The sequence below is a fragment of the Phalacrocorax aristotelis genome, chromosome 1, assembly GCF_949628215.1.
Source record: "Phalacrocorax aristotelis chromosome 1, bGulAri2.1, whole genome shotgun sequence".
NCBI lineage: Eukaryota > Metazoa > Chordata > Aves > Suliformes > Phalacrocoracidae > Phalacrocorax > Phalacrocorax aristotelis.
Window position 1 is genome coordinate 32852183 of NC_134276.1, and position 15933 is coordinate 32868115.

The 15933-nt window shown below is 40.0% G+C and overlaps 1 protein-coding gene across 1 annotated transcript in view; it reads right to left on the minus strand.

Moving 5' to 3' along the window:
• Positions 1 to 15933, minus strand: part of GTF2F2 (general transcription factor IIF subunit 2) — a 97092-nt gene that overhangs the window by 6193 nt on the left and 74966 nt on the right. Inside the window, exons 7-8 of the mRNA XM_075087256.1 lie at positions 10430 to 10529; positions 1256 to 1399 (exon numbers count right to left, since the gene is read on the minus strand). Coding sequence (XP_074943357.1) covers positions 1256 to 1399; positions 10430 to 10529 — 244 coding nt within the window. The remainder of the gene's footprint in view (positions 1 to 1255; positions 1400 to 10429; positions 10530 to 15933) is intronic.

The following is a 15933-nucleotide window of genomic DNA, read 5'->3' on the forward strand; positions in this document are numbered from 1 at the left end:
CCTTCTCTGCCACACAGATGAGGAGTTGACTCATTAGATAAATGAATGGAATAGAAGACACAAATACATTATCCAACTAGTGTCTTTCAAGGTACTAGATACCGTGAACCTGCGTGTTATTTGAATTGGGTAACAACTCTGTGCAGCTTCTTAACCAAGCAGATTGTGCACCTTATACAAATCCTCTGATACAGATCCACTTAATTCTAAACGTGAAGTGAGCAAAACTAGTAAGCATCTCCATTTTTTTCCCCTTTTACAGAGCAATATTTTTTTCCATAATCCAGCTGTCACTGTTCCTTCTTCTGCCTTAGGTCTAACAACTTTTGAAACTGTTGCTCCATTTAGACTCAATTAAGTCCCTTTAGGTTTTCTCAAAACTGCAGCTGGGTTGAGGATAGATATCGAAGTCAGCAGTGAAAAACGTCAAAAGCACCAAAGATACATCATGTGTCATTGTTCCATTGTCTCCCCCCACTCCCACCTGGTCTGCTCAAGGAAAGCTTGAACAGGGGAAGAAGGGAAGGAACTGGAAAGTTAGGGTTCATAGGTGACAGGGGGTGGTGGACATTGCAGGATAACAAAACCATCACATAAGCACACGTCTCCATGCTTTTCTTGTCTGTGTATCAAAACAGTGGTTTAAAAAGATCAAAATAAATCCCAAATATCAAACTCCTAAACTCTTAGTCTAAGAATTATTCTATTTATAAAGGAAATCAAGTGATTCTGGGGGTGTTGACATGATGCCTGAGCTCCTAACATGGATAATGCGTGCATTTAATACTGATTCCATGAAACACAATTTTCTAGACCCACAGAAAAAGAGTAATCCCTGTTGCTACACCAAAATAAAGTTCAGAAGCTGAAGGGAGGGCTGACCACTCACATACACAAGCTCTCTACTGCCAACAGCAGCAACAGAACTAGGCTGTTACTTCAGTTAGGACAGGAATAGCAAGGGAGATGTCAGAGCGTTACAGAATTTGTTTCTAGTGTTAAAGCACACCTAAATAAGACAGTGATCGTTTAGGTTACTTAAACCACCTCTGTCAAGAAAAACCATACTCACTGCAATGCTTGGTATCCAATACAGTCCTACAATGGTGAACTTAAAACTCCATGATTTCTGTTTGTTGTAAAACATATTTAGAGAGCTGATTCAAAGGTACATGGTATATATTCAACTATTTTCTAGATATGGAAAATCAATAACTAGTGAAAATGGTTATATTACAAGACTATTAGTACATACCACCGGCTGTTTGGTTATGTCCACCAGGTCTTTAATGTTGTAATACTGATGTTTCTCAAAGGCTGAAAAAAGCATGTCCAACACTTGTTGTTTATCAGCTCGAGCCCGTTTTCCATCTTCTTTCTTCTTCTTCTCATATTCAATCTATCAGATACAAAACACATTTTAAAGACATTCATATGTAACCCTGTAAAATTCTCAGTGCTGAACATTAAGACATTAAAAATCCCTCTTCTATTTAATAAAACACTGTTCAATGACTCAGTGCTTTTCATCTGGAAAATTTTCTTTTGAGCACTCAAATGTTCTTTTATGAACATAAACTAAGCATTTTGTCCTCAGCACAATAAGCTCTTTAGATATGTATCTCTGCTTTAACCAGTAAAAATCCTCAGAAACAGAGCCTGCATGATGTGCCCAAACTTGGAAAGAGAATTAATATATAGTACAGGAATCCAAACTGAGACGGTATTTTCACTCCACCTCTGCTGGTACCAGCTTCTGAAGTATAATGACAAATATCAAACAACTTACAAATTGCCGTACTTGGGAAAATCCACAGACCAACACGACAACATCCACAATCATCACAACCACCTGCCCAAAGGATGCTCAAATAGCCCTTAGCCATTGCATGATCTGCTCCAAAAACAGCACTCAAGGCAGTATAAAACCCATCTTCACCAAGTGAAGACACACTCCAAGGATGCAGACGGTATCTCTTCAGGAGAAACCCAAGTAGCACACACAAAATTACAGTAGTCCAAAAAGAAAGAAAAACCTTCCAAGCAAGTAGAGGCCCCTTATTGCCACACATAATTTTATTTCCAAATGTATATTAAAAAGTACTTAACTATTAAAATCTGTACAAGATGACCATACACTTCTGCAGAAACTTTTATTGCCTCCAAAAACACTTCTGCATTTCCTCAGCTTCATCATCAGAAGCAAGATTTGCATAGACCAGCACTCCCCAAACAAACCCCAATCACTGCAGAACACCAACTGCAACATCTGTCAGCACATCACCCCATCCACACCCAAACCCACCCTCAATAACAGAAAACCGTCACAGAATCACAGAATGGCAGGGGTTGGAAGGGACCTCTGGAGATCATCTTGTCCAACCCCCCTGATTGAGCAGGCACACCTAAAGCAGGGGGCACAGGAATGTGGCCAGGCGGGTTTTGAATGTTTCCCAGAGAAGGAGACTCCACAACCTCCCTGGGCAGCCTGTTCTGCTGCTCTGGCACCCTCACAGGAAAGAAGTCTTTCCTCATATTCAGGTGGAACTTCCTGTGTTCCAATTTGTGCCCATTGCCCCTTGTCCTGTCTCTGGGCACCACCGAAAAGAGTCCAGTCCCATCCTCTTGACACCCTCCCTTCAGATATCTATAAGCATTGATAAGATCCCCCCTCAGTCTTCTCTTCTCCAGGCTGAACAAACCAAGGTCTCTCACCCTTTCCTCATCAGGGAGATGCTCCAGTCCCCTATTCATCTTCATAGCTCTCCAATGAACTCTCTCCAGTAGTTCCCAGTCTTTCTTGAACTGGGGGGCCCAACCGGACACAGTATTCCAAATATGGCCTCACTAGGGCAGAATAGAGGGGGAGGATAACCTCTCTTGACCTGCTGGCCACACTCCTTTTAATGCATCCCAGGATACTGTAGGCGGCCTTGGCCACAAGAGCACATTGCTGGCTCATGGGCACCTTGCTGCCCACCAGCACTCCCAGGTCCTTCTCAGCAGAGCTGCTTTCCAGCAGGTCAGCCCCAACCTGCACCAGTGCATGGGGTTGTTCCTCCCCAGGTGCAGGACCTTGCACTTGCTTTTGTTGAATTTCACGAGGTTCCCCTCAGCCCAGCTCTCCAGCCTGTCCAGGTCTCGCTGGGTGGCAGCACAGCCTTCTGGTGTATCAGCCACTCCTCCCAGACTGGTGTCATCAGCGAACTTGCTGAGGTTACACTCTATCCCATCATCCAGGCCATTGATGAATATGTTGAACAGCACTGGAGCCAGCACAGACCCCTGGGGAACACCGCTAGTGACAGGCCTCTATCCAGACTCTGCTCCATTGATCACAACCCTCTGAGCTCTGTTGTTGAGCCAGTTCTCTGTTCACCTCACTGTCCACTCATTCAACCCACACTTCCTTAACTTGTCCATAACGATGCTATGGGAGGCAGTGTCGAATGCCTTACTAAAGTCAAGATAGACAACATCCACTGCTCTCCCTTTGTCAGCCCAGCCAGTCACGCCATCATAGAATGCTATCAGGTTGGTCAAGCATGATCTTCCCTTGATGAATCCATGTTGACTACTTCCGATAACCTTCTTGTCCCCTGCATGCCTGGAGATGACCTCCAGGATGAACTGCTCCATCACCTTTCCAGGGATGGAGGGGAGGCTGACTGGCCTATAGTTCCCCTTCTCGCCCTTTTTGAAGATTGGAGTGACATTGCTGTCCTCCAGTCCTCGGGCACCTCTCCTGTCCTCCATGACTTTTCAAAGATGAGGCAAGAATATCTGCCAAGCTCCTTGGAACCAACAAAGTTAACCCAGAAGGTAACGTAATTCATGTAATCATCAAGTGCTTTCAGGCAAACTGTGTGGGTGAATCTGTAGTGGCACAATGTACAGCAGAAGAGATGCATATAAGCAATAAGGGACACACGCCTGGCTGCCTGTGGGATAATTCTGTATGGGAGTCGTTCTGCCCCTGACATCTCAAAACTGATCCTCAAAAAGAAGACCTTCAAAGAAGATGCCTAGAAGTGAAAATTCACAGTTCTACTGGATACTAAAAGTCTTATGTTTAAGAAGAGATATTAGTTTTATGGCACAATTTATTTTTTCCTTGCCAGCTAACTCCCTCTGATTCTCTGAGTCAAAATAGCCTGTCTCTTGGTATCTGTCCCAAAGTGGCTAAAGATTATTACCATCTTTGCCATTGCTCACAGGTCTCTGGCCAGCCAACTCTCTCTTTCCAATCCTGAAACAGATGTACATCATTAAATTGAATGCAGAGCAATTGTTCCCAACCTGTAGCTTGAAGTCTGTTGCTTCTACTTAAAACCTAAGATGGGCTTGGGCTACCAAATACTTGTCTGCTTTTCCAACTGTATTTTAGTGTTACAAAAGATAGAACCTCTCCTATAATTAATAATTAATTATTTACCCACTAATACACTTTGGTGTTATTATTTAACTCTTTAGCCTCTGCATTTAAAAAAAAATCTTCAAAACAGTAATAGCTTTGCAACAATAGCAACTGTAGCATCAAGTAAAACAGCTTCAACATACATCATCTTGGTTGCCATGATCTACAGCAGAACTGCTATGCCACAGAAACTAGAGCAGGAATATAAATCTAGGACATTGGTCTTGCTATTAACAACAGTTTGTCAAAGCATTTGCTGCTTCTGAAAGTACAACAGACAAATCATTAGGGATCTCTGTTGAACTTGATAAGGTTTTAACTGCAAACTTTGGAAGGCCTGCTGTGGATTCAATTTCTGTTTCTCTACTGGTATAGTCTCACGATGCAGTATAATGTAAGTAGACTGCATCTAGTCGTAAATGCATGAACTAGAACCGCAATGATGTTGAAATATATATGAACAAGTCCACTCAGCTAGCACTCTTCAAAACTACAAACCCAAAATACCAAGCAGCATGGCCAGGGTGTGCTCTGCCTTGCAACTCCATCAACAAAGCAGAATACCAGTTCTCTACCGGGTAAATTCAGAAAGTCATACAGGTATTGGAGAAGTAGAGAAAACCTCATTCACCTAAAAGTCTACTATGACCTACAGCACTACCCATGTCCTGGTAGGTGAGCATGGGTTTCTGTATGAAGCACTGAAGGAGATGAGAAAAGGAGTGGGAAGTAGAGGAGACTGGCCCGTAGCTGCATGAAATGTAGGATGAAATAGATGTGTGAGAGTGCTTGTCTCTTCTGCTACCTGCAAGTTAAGCAATACACTAAATTTACGGTTTAATTGCCAAAAAGTTCTTCACATCTTATCTTCATCTGATCTGACACCAGTCAGTTTGTGGCATTAAAAATGCTTTTAATTTACACCTGGCTTAAGTCAGAACGTACTAAGATATATGATGAGCATTGTATTTTTCCTGACAGAGGAACCATCTCTCCAGAGCAATCATCTATTACCACTGTCATGTTCTAACTCAGTGCAATGGTGTAGGGAGTTGCTGCAAGGACGTGGGTGCACCCTGAGGACAGTGAAACATGCAGGGTTTAATACATGTATTTAAAATTCATTTTAGTATGATGGCTGTCCCTTTGGTCTTAAAAAAATGCATGAATATGTCACATCTCAGGCCACAGTCTAAAGTTGATACTTCATGCCAGCATCAAAAAGCACCTGTTATGATCAGAATCCCATTATGCTGTATATTTTGGAAGTCATATTTCCATCTACAAGAGCAATTTTGGTTTCTGTTTTCTAATATTATTTGTATTTGAAAACTGTTTCTTTGTTTTTTAAGCTGGAGGGAGTCAAAGGGCAAACCCGCTGACCCACAAGTGATGAGACTGACCATGCTTCCAATAAACGAATGAGTAAGATCATCACAAAGTATGGCAGTATCATCATTTTACATGGAATGAAACCAAGGTAAAGAAATTACCTGGTATGCACAAAGTTGCAGACAGCGCCATGCTACATGGTTTTTCAGAAGAAAATGAGTCAACAACAGCAACCCAAAGATCATTAAAAATAATCTAATCTAGCTGGGTACAACAAATATTTTTTGGTCCTGTCCGAAAACTGCTCCAGATTTTCTTCTCTTTGGTATTTCATAGTCAAATACGGGAATTACCCTCCCACAGGATATACTCTATGTTTCCTTCCCCATAAGAAGGAAAGCAGGAACTACAACTTTATGAGATCCTCTAAAAAAATCAAGACACTGACACTATGTTCTCCTGGAAGCAGAGTTTTCTAATTAGCCACTGCAATCAACTGCAGTGGCCTTTCTTAAGCCTGAGTTTTCAGCCTTTTTTGACTCAGGGATCCACTGAATTTTCCAGTTCTCTTTGCAGTTTCTGACCAGGTTACGGCTGACACAGGTAAACAACACTGCTGGATTTTCAATAGAGCCCTACTACATTTGAGACACTGGCTTATGGGAGGCTAGGACCGGGGCCTTAATAATGTTTTGATTACATGTACGTGTTAACATTTTACAAGAGGAGGAGGTGGATTATCCAGCCTTAATTTGTTGCCAGAAAAGCCTCTGATACTTTAGAGGTCAAATCCAGAAGACAGGAGGAGAGACAAAGGCATCTCTATTTGCAAAGCTTCAGTGAGTTCTGGGTTCCTGCATACATTTCAGGTCACTTTTCATTGTAAAGACCTATGTATTTGTTTTTAAGGTTAGCAACTTTCCTCTGACTCAAGAAGACTGGTTGAAAGACATGGTGTGAAAGATAAAGACAGCCAGTTACAGGCTGCATCACTCTGCCACAGCAGCAGCTGTTATGCCTGTTCTTACAACCCTTCTGCGATTTTCTACCTCCTCAAACAACAAAACCAAAATGAACAAGAAGGAAAAACAGAAACAGAAACAAACTGCAACCTCCTCAGGTCAAGCTGAAGGGATGGAAGAACTCCATCTCCTCCTTTTCTGGTTTTCATTTTGTTTTTAAGGAGCAAGAACAAGAGTGAAGCACTGAGGTTATTCCTTCTGGGTGTGGCAGGGCTACAGGAATAACAGGTAAGTAACATGGGCGTAATGGGAAAAGCTAGTGGGACTCTCAAGGCAATCTCTGAGAACAACAACGAAAAATCCATGGCACTGTTTGTACCTCTTCAAATGACATATAGCAAAAATGTGCTTAGCTAGCAACTAGCTACAACTCTCTCCATGTGGAGAAAAAGCTACTCGCTTTAAAATTGATGCTTCCTACAGAAAGGAACAGAGTAACAATAAGGAAATTCTCAATTTTATCTTCACTGATATTAGGTCTCTGACAGAACTATTTCATGATTGGGTATAAAATCCTAATTATATGAGTAACAGTCTCCTGGAAAATAACACAAAGTAGTCTTTTTAACCAAAGCACAATCTTTTTTTGCTATCAACTTGTAATGCCCAGTGTTCTTCTTTCTCTATTATTTTATTGCCTTGGTACACTCTCCCCAGTAGGAGCTTCTATTTTACATTCTCTAGATGAGCTAAAGTAAATCAAGGAGGAGTCTTTGTGTTCCCTACACAAATGCAATGTGAATATTCTAATATTGTTAATTCATTAATGTATTAAAACAGCTCGCACAGAAAACCTAATATCAAACCCTCACTTTGTTGGAAAGTTATTTGCAGCTGGTGTCCCAGTTGCCCACATTTTAATTAGCAACACTCCAGCATTCCCCTCCAACTTCAGCAACAGCTCCCGCTGTTGTCTAAAAACAAGGAGCACATTGTGAAGTGCTTTTTTTTTTTTTAAAAAAAAAAAAAGCATAGTATCTATTGCTGTTTTCTTCTTTTCCTCTTGTGAATACACTACTGATAGCAAGTTACAATGCAGCCTTTCATTTTTTTTTCCTTCCCGTTTTCTTTGCAAACATGATGCTTTATGCATTAGGCCTACAGCACTTTTTGAGAGTCATATTACAGAATGCATGTACGTTGTGAACTAATTGGATTTATTTAAAATTATGTGGTTTTAAAATTTAAAAAGCATTAAAATACCATTTGCTTTCAAGGAAGGACCATTTTAGAATGAGCTGTCAAGTGTAGAAGTTGCGAGTTTACCCCTGCAAGACTTCATACAGAAATCAATTTCTCTTTGTTTACCTTCCCAGTATGTTGCAAAGCTTGCTGAAAAGCTGCCAAAATTGCCTTCTTGAAGGTATCATTAATACTGAAGCTGATGTATTACACTGCTTTGGTAGACAGCTAATAAAAAGGTGATAGAGAAGTGAGACTAAATCTAAAGTTTCGTCTGAAGATGTTTGAAAGAACTCTTGCAGGTCTTCCCATCCCCTGGAGCACAGGTACCAACCTCTGTAGTACAGGAGATCGGGAAGAGGGGAGACTACAAAGAAGCCCCTGAAGGTGTAACCAGGACCACTAGAAAACTTTTCTGCTGTGTTACATAACATTGCAACCTTTTAAAGATGTGTACCTTCTACAGATATACAGAAAATGAAGGTCCCTTTCCTAGAGCAGAAAAGCTAAGTTATCATTCTGGCGTATATTGTAATGGAATTCTTCTAATAAAAACATGGGTTTAATACAATTAGTTGCAAAAAAAAAAAAAAATCACTTTTCCTGTCCCTGTATTCAAACATGTAATTTCTTTCCATCCTTCTTCCTGTTACATATTCACTTAGGGGTACGTGGAGCAGCGACACTTAAGCCCCATTTAACATTCCATCATATCTTCCTTCAGGAAATTTTACTCCTTTCTTTCTTAGTAGATGCTCATCTTTTTCTCAGAAACTCCTCTGAAGATGACCAAATGCATCAGCATGTACGGTAGTTTGTACATTTCTTTTCCTTTTTTCTTGTGAAAAGTCCTCAGCAGGGCTGTTGTATGATTACAAGTGATACAGCAAGTTTTAAGAAAGCAACTGCTGCCTGAATATACCAGAATAATTTAACCAAGAGTTTTAAAATGTTCACAGACATGTTCTCCCAGCTGCACATCCTTTCAGCCATCTAACCTGAACCTTACTAAAAGACTTAATGAAAAGAAAGGTGTTGTAGAAAGTAGTCATGCCTGGGCCTTTAGAGTCAAGGCATGGTCCAGAATGATTCAAGTATAAGTACGTTCTACTAGATTTTTCCCATCAGAACACCTTTAAGGCAGATGTGAAAAGTAAACACACTGCCAATGGATTTCCATGAACATGGACGGCTATGTAACTGCTAAAAACATGACAATTAGGACACAAGAGCATGATAACTTTTAAGAAGCCTGATTACGTGCTGGTTATACCCCCCGAATCTTACACAGGACTTAAATTTCTGTAATGTTATGACAACAGGAGTTTGCAGCTGGAATAAAGATTCAAAGATTGTCTCCAGGTTGAAGCCATACCGTTGTAATTATGCTAATGTCAGGGAAATGGCACAGAATCCCACTGGAAAGAGATGCTGTATGTAGCTTATTGCAGAATTAAAGAAGGAGAGTAACAGTATCATCATAAAACACTATACTCGTGTAAAATTACATTTGCATAGCAGGATATACCAGTGTGACTATTTTGGTTAAATGTCATTCCCTTAGCTGAAATAGTTATATTGGTATGATCATCTATGTATAGATCAGACTTTGAACAGTAACTACTACAAAACAGTCCCATGAGAAACGAGTATTTTTGGTGCTGTGGAAATAGACTGCCTTTCAGAATAATGCTTAAATATCATCTAGTATATTGTCATTTGTTTTATGTAAATAAAATCTTAATAAAAAGTGTAAAAGTTTAAATGACTAACACAGTGACTCATTTTCAGTATGACTTAATGTTTCTCACATTCAACAGTAACAGCAATTATATATGCATAGATACAAATTACTCAAAGAGGATCTTTAAGAAAAAGGACATTATAGTTTGTATGTACATCAACTGATCTGGAACAGCAGTGTGGGAGTAATATTGACAAAGCTAATGATGCAAATAACACGTACTATGAAGGTATGAAACTGTGAAAAATTATCAGCTGTTATTCTTTTCTACTCCTTGTCAGTTCCTGCAAAGGACTGGAAGCTAATGATTCTTTTCAAGTCTTTTACCCACCTCCATATAATGTTTTATTTGGCTCAAAGGAGTGCTTCCACATCTCATAGCACAAAGCCAGAACTGCCTCTTATCCCAAAATTCCAAAATTACATTTAAAAAAACCCACTAGAGGTAGAAAGTAATAAAGACACTAGAAAAGGCTTGGGTAAAGGCGGTCTGCCCTCCGTCAGGTAACACGAGAGAGTCAGAATTGGCAGATCTTAGCCCCAAGGGTGGTGATGGTCTTGAGACAGATCCCAAGAAGACAAAATCAGGGAGAAACCAGGTAACATGGAACATTTCCAAAGGCAGTGGCCAACTGTGAGTGAAAGGGCTGCAGGAGAGCAGCAGAGCGATTCTGGAGTCCTGAGCCAGATTCCTGGCTAGGAGAATATGGGAAAATACTGAAAGCTACTTACATTATATTGGTGATTAGCCACCGGTTTATAGTTTGTGGTTACGGCTTTGTCCAGCTGCTGTGATAGCCTTACAGGTTTAGAAGATTCTTCTATCTGTAATCTGCAAAAGAAAAGAAGAGAATTAATAAAAAGTTCAGACAGGTACACACTCAAAAAGAATTCTAAAAATCTGCAAGTATGAACCAGCCCTTATCAAAGGTCAGCTGCAAACAAATCATAAGGCAAAACAGATGCACTCTTCTGAATTAACTTTTTCCTGCTCTATTTTTGCTGGAGGACACTGTGCATTATTACGACACTATATGCTACAAAAGACACTGAAATACTAAAAACCAAGCAACTGTGAAGGGAGGATACTAAAAACCATGCCTGAACACAAATTTTACTCTAAAAGCTGACACTTAGGTAGAAGAAAAGCCTGTGCTCTTAAAAAAAATAATGAAACCCAACCCAAATGAACCCAGAATCTCCCAGCTTATTCAGCTGAGGGCTGAAAAAGCTCTCGATCCACCTCTGCTGACTCCCAGAGCACAGCAAAGATCAAACTCCATGACCTTCTCTTACATATTTTAATATAAATTTCCGTGACCTTTCTTCTGGCATTATAGTAGAGTAACAGAGCACAAATAACTGTTTTACAAGCACTTTTAAAAATGTGAAGACAAGAGAAATCCACCCGGGTTCAAACCAGTGTACAATCATAGAATCACAGAACGGTTTGGGTTGGAAGGGACCTTTAAAGGTCACCTAGTTCCAAACCCCCTGCCATCGGCAGGGCCACCTTCCAATAGACCAGGTTGCTCAAAACCCCGTCCAACCTGGCCTTGAACACTTCCAGTGATGGGGCATCCACAATCTTTCTGGGCAACCTGTTCCAGTCCTCACCACCCTCATTGTAAAGAATTTCTTCCTTATATCTAATCTAAATCTGCCCTCTTTCAGGTTAAAGCCATCACCCCTTGTCCTATCACTATATGCCCTTGTAAAAACTCCCTCTCCAGCTTTCCTGTAGGCCCCCTTCAGGTACTGGAAGGCGGCTATAAGGTGGAGAAGTCTTCTCCAGGCTGAACAATCCCAACTCTCTCAGCCTGTCCTCATAGGAGAGGTGTTCCATCCCTCTGATCATCCTCACGGCCCCCGTCTGGACTTGCTCCAACAGCTCCATGTCCTTTATATGTTGGGGGACCCAGAGCTGTATGCAGCACTCCAGGTGGGGTCTCTCAAGAGTGGTGTAGAGAGGAAGAATCACCTCCCTCGACCTGCTGGCCACACTTCTTTTGATGCAGCCCGGGATACGGTTGGCCTTCTGGGCTGTGAGTGCACATTGTTGGGTGATGTTGAACTTCTCATCAACCAACACCCCCAAGTCCTTCTCCTTCAGGCTGCTCTCCACCCATTCTCTGCCCAGCCTGTATTTGTGCTTGGGATTGCAATCAAGTCTCAATCATATGGTTAACAAAAGGTGACTTTCAGTCTCTCCGGGACAGACCCTGAGAAGGTCAGAGGTTGAACACATTTTGTCAAGCTCATCCCTATGTAATTCAAAGCTTATGTATGATGGTGCAGAAGGAGTGCTCCATTTACTTCAGGTTTAGCTCTCAAGAATTACTACCTGAAATGATGATGCATGAAACCAAGCTTTAGAAAGGTTGAGGACAACATCCCTTCAGAGAAAACAGCTTCATGAGACACACAATTAATATTGAGATAAAGCCAAGTTACCATCAGTGATGTTATTTTGTTTCCAAAGGCATATCTTAGGCAGAAGAGTCAATTTTCACTAGACGCAATATAAGACTTATAGCCCAATAAGGTACAGTGATGTCTGTTTCTTTCCAAAGAAAAATTAATATGGTGAAATTAATGCAAATAATAACTACATGTTTACTAATGTAAAACACTAAAGAGATAAAACAGACAGTACTTTAAAAAACACTGTGTTTGAGATCACTGATTTATTTTCATAAAAATATAATGTACACCCAAAAAGGTAAATTTAAATTCAGCATGCTTCTGATTTAACACTCGATCAACCTAAATAAATTATGTTTGAGGTAAGCATTAAATTAAGCAATAAATTCTCTAGTCGTGGCAACTGCAAATAAAGCCAATCACCCTTCATAGCTAGTATTGCTGGACAGCAATTGCTGGCGGTTTTGTCTCATACATAGATACAAACTTGCTTCCTCTTGAACCTTTGTAGTCTTGCCATTTGTTGTATAGTCTTAATTACCCCTAAGCAACCACTGCCTTGTATTCTACACTTCTAAATCGGGAGAAGGTACATCAACAAATGCTGCCTTCTGTCCAAATGTAGCACAGTTTTCTTAGCTTGAAGGAAAATCAATCAGAAGGTAAACAAGCAGTGAACACTTTTTATTCCTGTTCTGGCAAATAAAGGCAGAAGTTTTTATCACAAGAGTTTATCTTTTGGCCTTCAATCTAATTAAACGATTTTAAAGATTTTATTGATCTGGTTACCAAAGGTCTTCTAAATTCAGGTTTCACAAAGAGGCACAGGCTAAAGCTAAATCAATACCTTTTCTCCAAACCTGTTCTTTTTCTCCACTCTTTCATTGCTTGATTTTTTCTTTTTGGTCTTAATGACTTTTTAAAAATTATTATTATTTTTAATAATAAAAGCCTGGTTATATAGTTTTACTTCATTTTCTAAAATCTTTTCTTGCAGTTCTTTGCCATTTTTTCCTACTGTTTTGACCTGGGGAGTTTTCTGGTCCTCTCTCTCCCCCACTGTAGCTATTTTTCACCTCACTTCTCCCCTCTCATACTTTTCCTTTCTGTAAAGGATGCAGAGATACATTTCCTGCTCTAAAGTTGTTTACTGATATTACTCCTGTTCATGAGACAGGGCCTCCTGGAGATGAACTGGGAATTCTTGTCTCTCCTTTCCCCTTCAGGCCACTGGGCCACCCTCTTCTTCACATGGACCAGATTTAGATATCTGTTTTGCGATGTTGTTCCCAGGTCCTTCTCATTACAGCTGCAGCACAGGCAAGCGATAAATAAGGTTCATAACAATCCTGAAATACATCAGATGGTCTCCCGTTCTCGGGGGGTGCTTAGGCTTAAAATGGTGGCATTTATCCATGATTAAATCCTCCTTGCACTGGGCTTTATATTCATTACTCTTAACAATGTAAATTTACAATAGCCTCCATTTCTCCAGGGAAACAGCTGAAGAACATTAGCCCTTCAATGATGAAATGCCAGAACACTGAAAATACAGACTGAACACCTCAAGACTGTCCTCAGAAGGAAAAGCTTTAGAATGGTGAGGCCAACCCTCCTCCAGCTTCTTAATAAATCAGATATTTAAGCATACAAGCAATTGATAGCTCTTTAGCCTAGAGCCTGTCATGAACTTTGGACACCACTTAGTGTTGAAGGTCTCTTCCTGTTCTGGCATTTTAAAATTACAACACAGGAAATTTCATCACCCATTTCAGTGCAGCTTCCATCAATTAATCCTCCTTTGCATAAAAGAACACCAGCAATTTATTTCTTAACATTTTTCACTTGCCATGCAGGATATGCATGTCAGGTTTTTTACTTTAACCTGGTAATTTCCAAACCAGTAAAAACCCAAATGTGTAGGAGAGCTAATGCACTTCTCAGAGGTGTCCAAAGGTTGATGGTAATGAAATTATCTTTACCATTTAAAGCTCCCCAGCACATAATCTTGAAAGCAAAGAAAAACTTCTTGCCTGCTTAGGAAACAGGATGGAAGCCTACCAAGTGAAAATGGAAATGGAAAATCTAAGTTGGTTTGTGAAATGACAGAAGATTTCAGAAAGATCTACATGTACAAAATAACAAATATATCAGCTACAAATGTACGCGTCTCTGAAGGAAATTTCAGAGATATCCCTGTTGAACTTCAAGGTTTCTTGCCAAAGGTTTCCAAATTACGACCCACAGGTCTCAGACGGTCTTTAGAAAACTGGCTAACAGTACAGCGCTAACTTTTTCCCCTGTTCCCAGCTGATAAATTGCTGTAGTGAGAACTAAATATAAATTACATCTCTGATATTACTTTTTAATGCAAGCAATTACAGCAGTTGCCACATGTTGATATGGAAATCTGAACGGGAAGCACAGTGACTCAGGATGCAAACCTTTTTATTAATACGCATTTATTCTACACACGCATCTTGCTCTTCTTCCTAATGGCTGCCCTCCTCATTTCTTTTTATGCAGCTTTCAAGATCTCCTGAAGAATGACACAGCCTCATGTTGTCTATGTCATGTTGTCATATGGTCAGCCAATCCTATGTGGAACAACAGCTGTTGCACATCTGGAGTTAGCCTCCCCAAAATGCACAAACGCAGGTAAAGGGCCTGACAAATGTGGTACATACTCCAAAATAGCAAACGGTTCCTGTGTGGATGAAGCACTGAAATTTGCTTAGTGCATTACAAAGGGTAAAGACAAATAGTTTGTAATTATTTTGTCCAGATGATTTCTTGGTACAGACACTATTTGCAGGGAAAATAGGTTGTGGTTTTTTTTTTTTTTCCCAAAACTATGCCATGATTATCCAGTATTCAGAAAGTAGTATGTCTGGGTAAATATATTTGACTTTTTAAATTTGTATAGCTGCTGTTTGGGAAAAAGTTGATGACATATATATACATTCTAGTAATTATACACTCAAAATTTATAACAAAAGCTATGAACTGGGCATTGTATTAGCCTTTTGACTAACGGTTTAACGTATTACAGGTATTATTACTTTTCAATGCTCATTTCTTAAACAGAATTTAAAAAGCAGTATTAAACCAAAATTGTATACAGGGTTCTCTCAGAGTGCATCTGCTGAATCTTAATTGATACTGTTGGTAGGAATTAAAAAAAAAATCAATAGGTATTCTGAGTCACTGGTGACGCTGACTTAAAGGAGCAGTGGCTTTTTACCTATTACTCTTTATTATGATTTGCAGGAGTGTGACAGTTAAAAGCCTTATTTATGGCTCAGAACTACACACAACTCTCCAAGGAGCTGAATTTTCCACTTGACTCTTGTTGAAATAGTTAGCATCATAATTCATGTTAATATCCATCCTAAAAAATAAAAAGAGAATGTAGGGTTTTTTTCCCCCCAAATCTGCCAATAAATCAGCAAAGGAACAGCCGTCAGTCTGCACACTGTGGTTTTCTCTTCCACCCCAAGATCAAATACAGCTCTTCTGCCTTGAAATACAGCAAGTAACCAGCACGGCATCGAATTCACCATGGTCATTTCCCAGCAAAATACATTTTATACTGCAACTCTGATTTGTCATTGTGCCTACAGCTGAATAAGGGGAAAAACATTCGAACAGGCTGGAAATAATTCTATAGGCCTTGTCAACATGCAGCAGGCTCATAAAGGGTGACAGATGAAGGCAATATGTACATTCCTAGGAGGAAATGTTCAATGGCTTTTAAATATATGTATCTTCCAGCAATAAAAAATAAACCAAAGACCTTTAGAATAGATTAT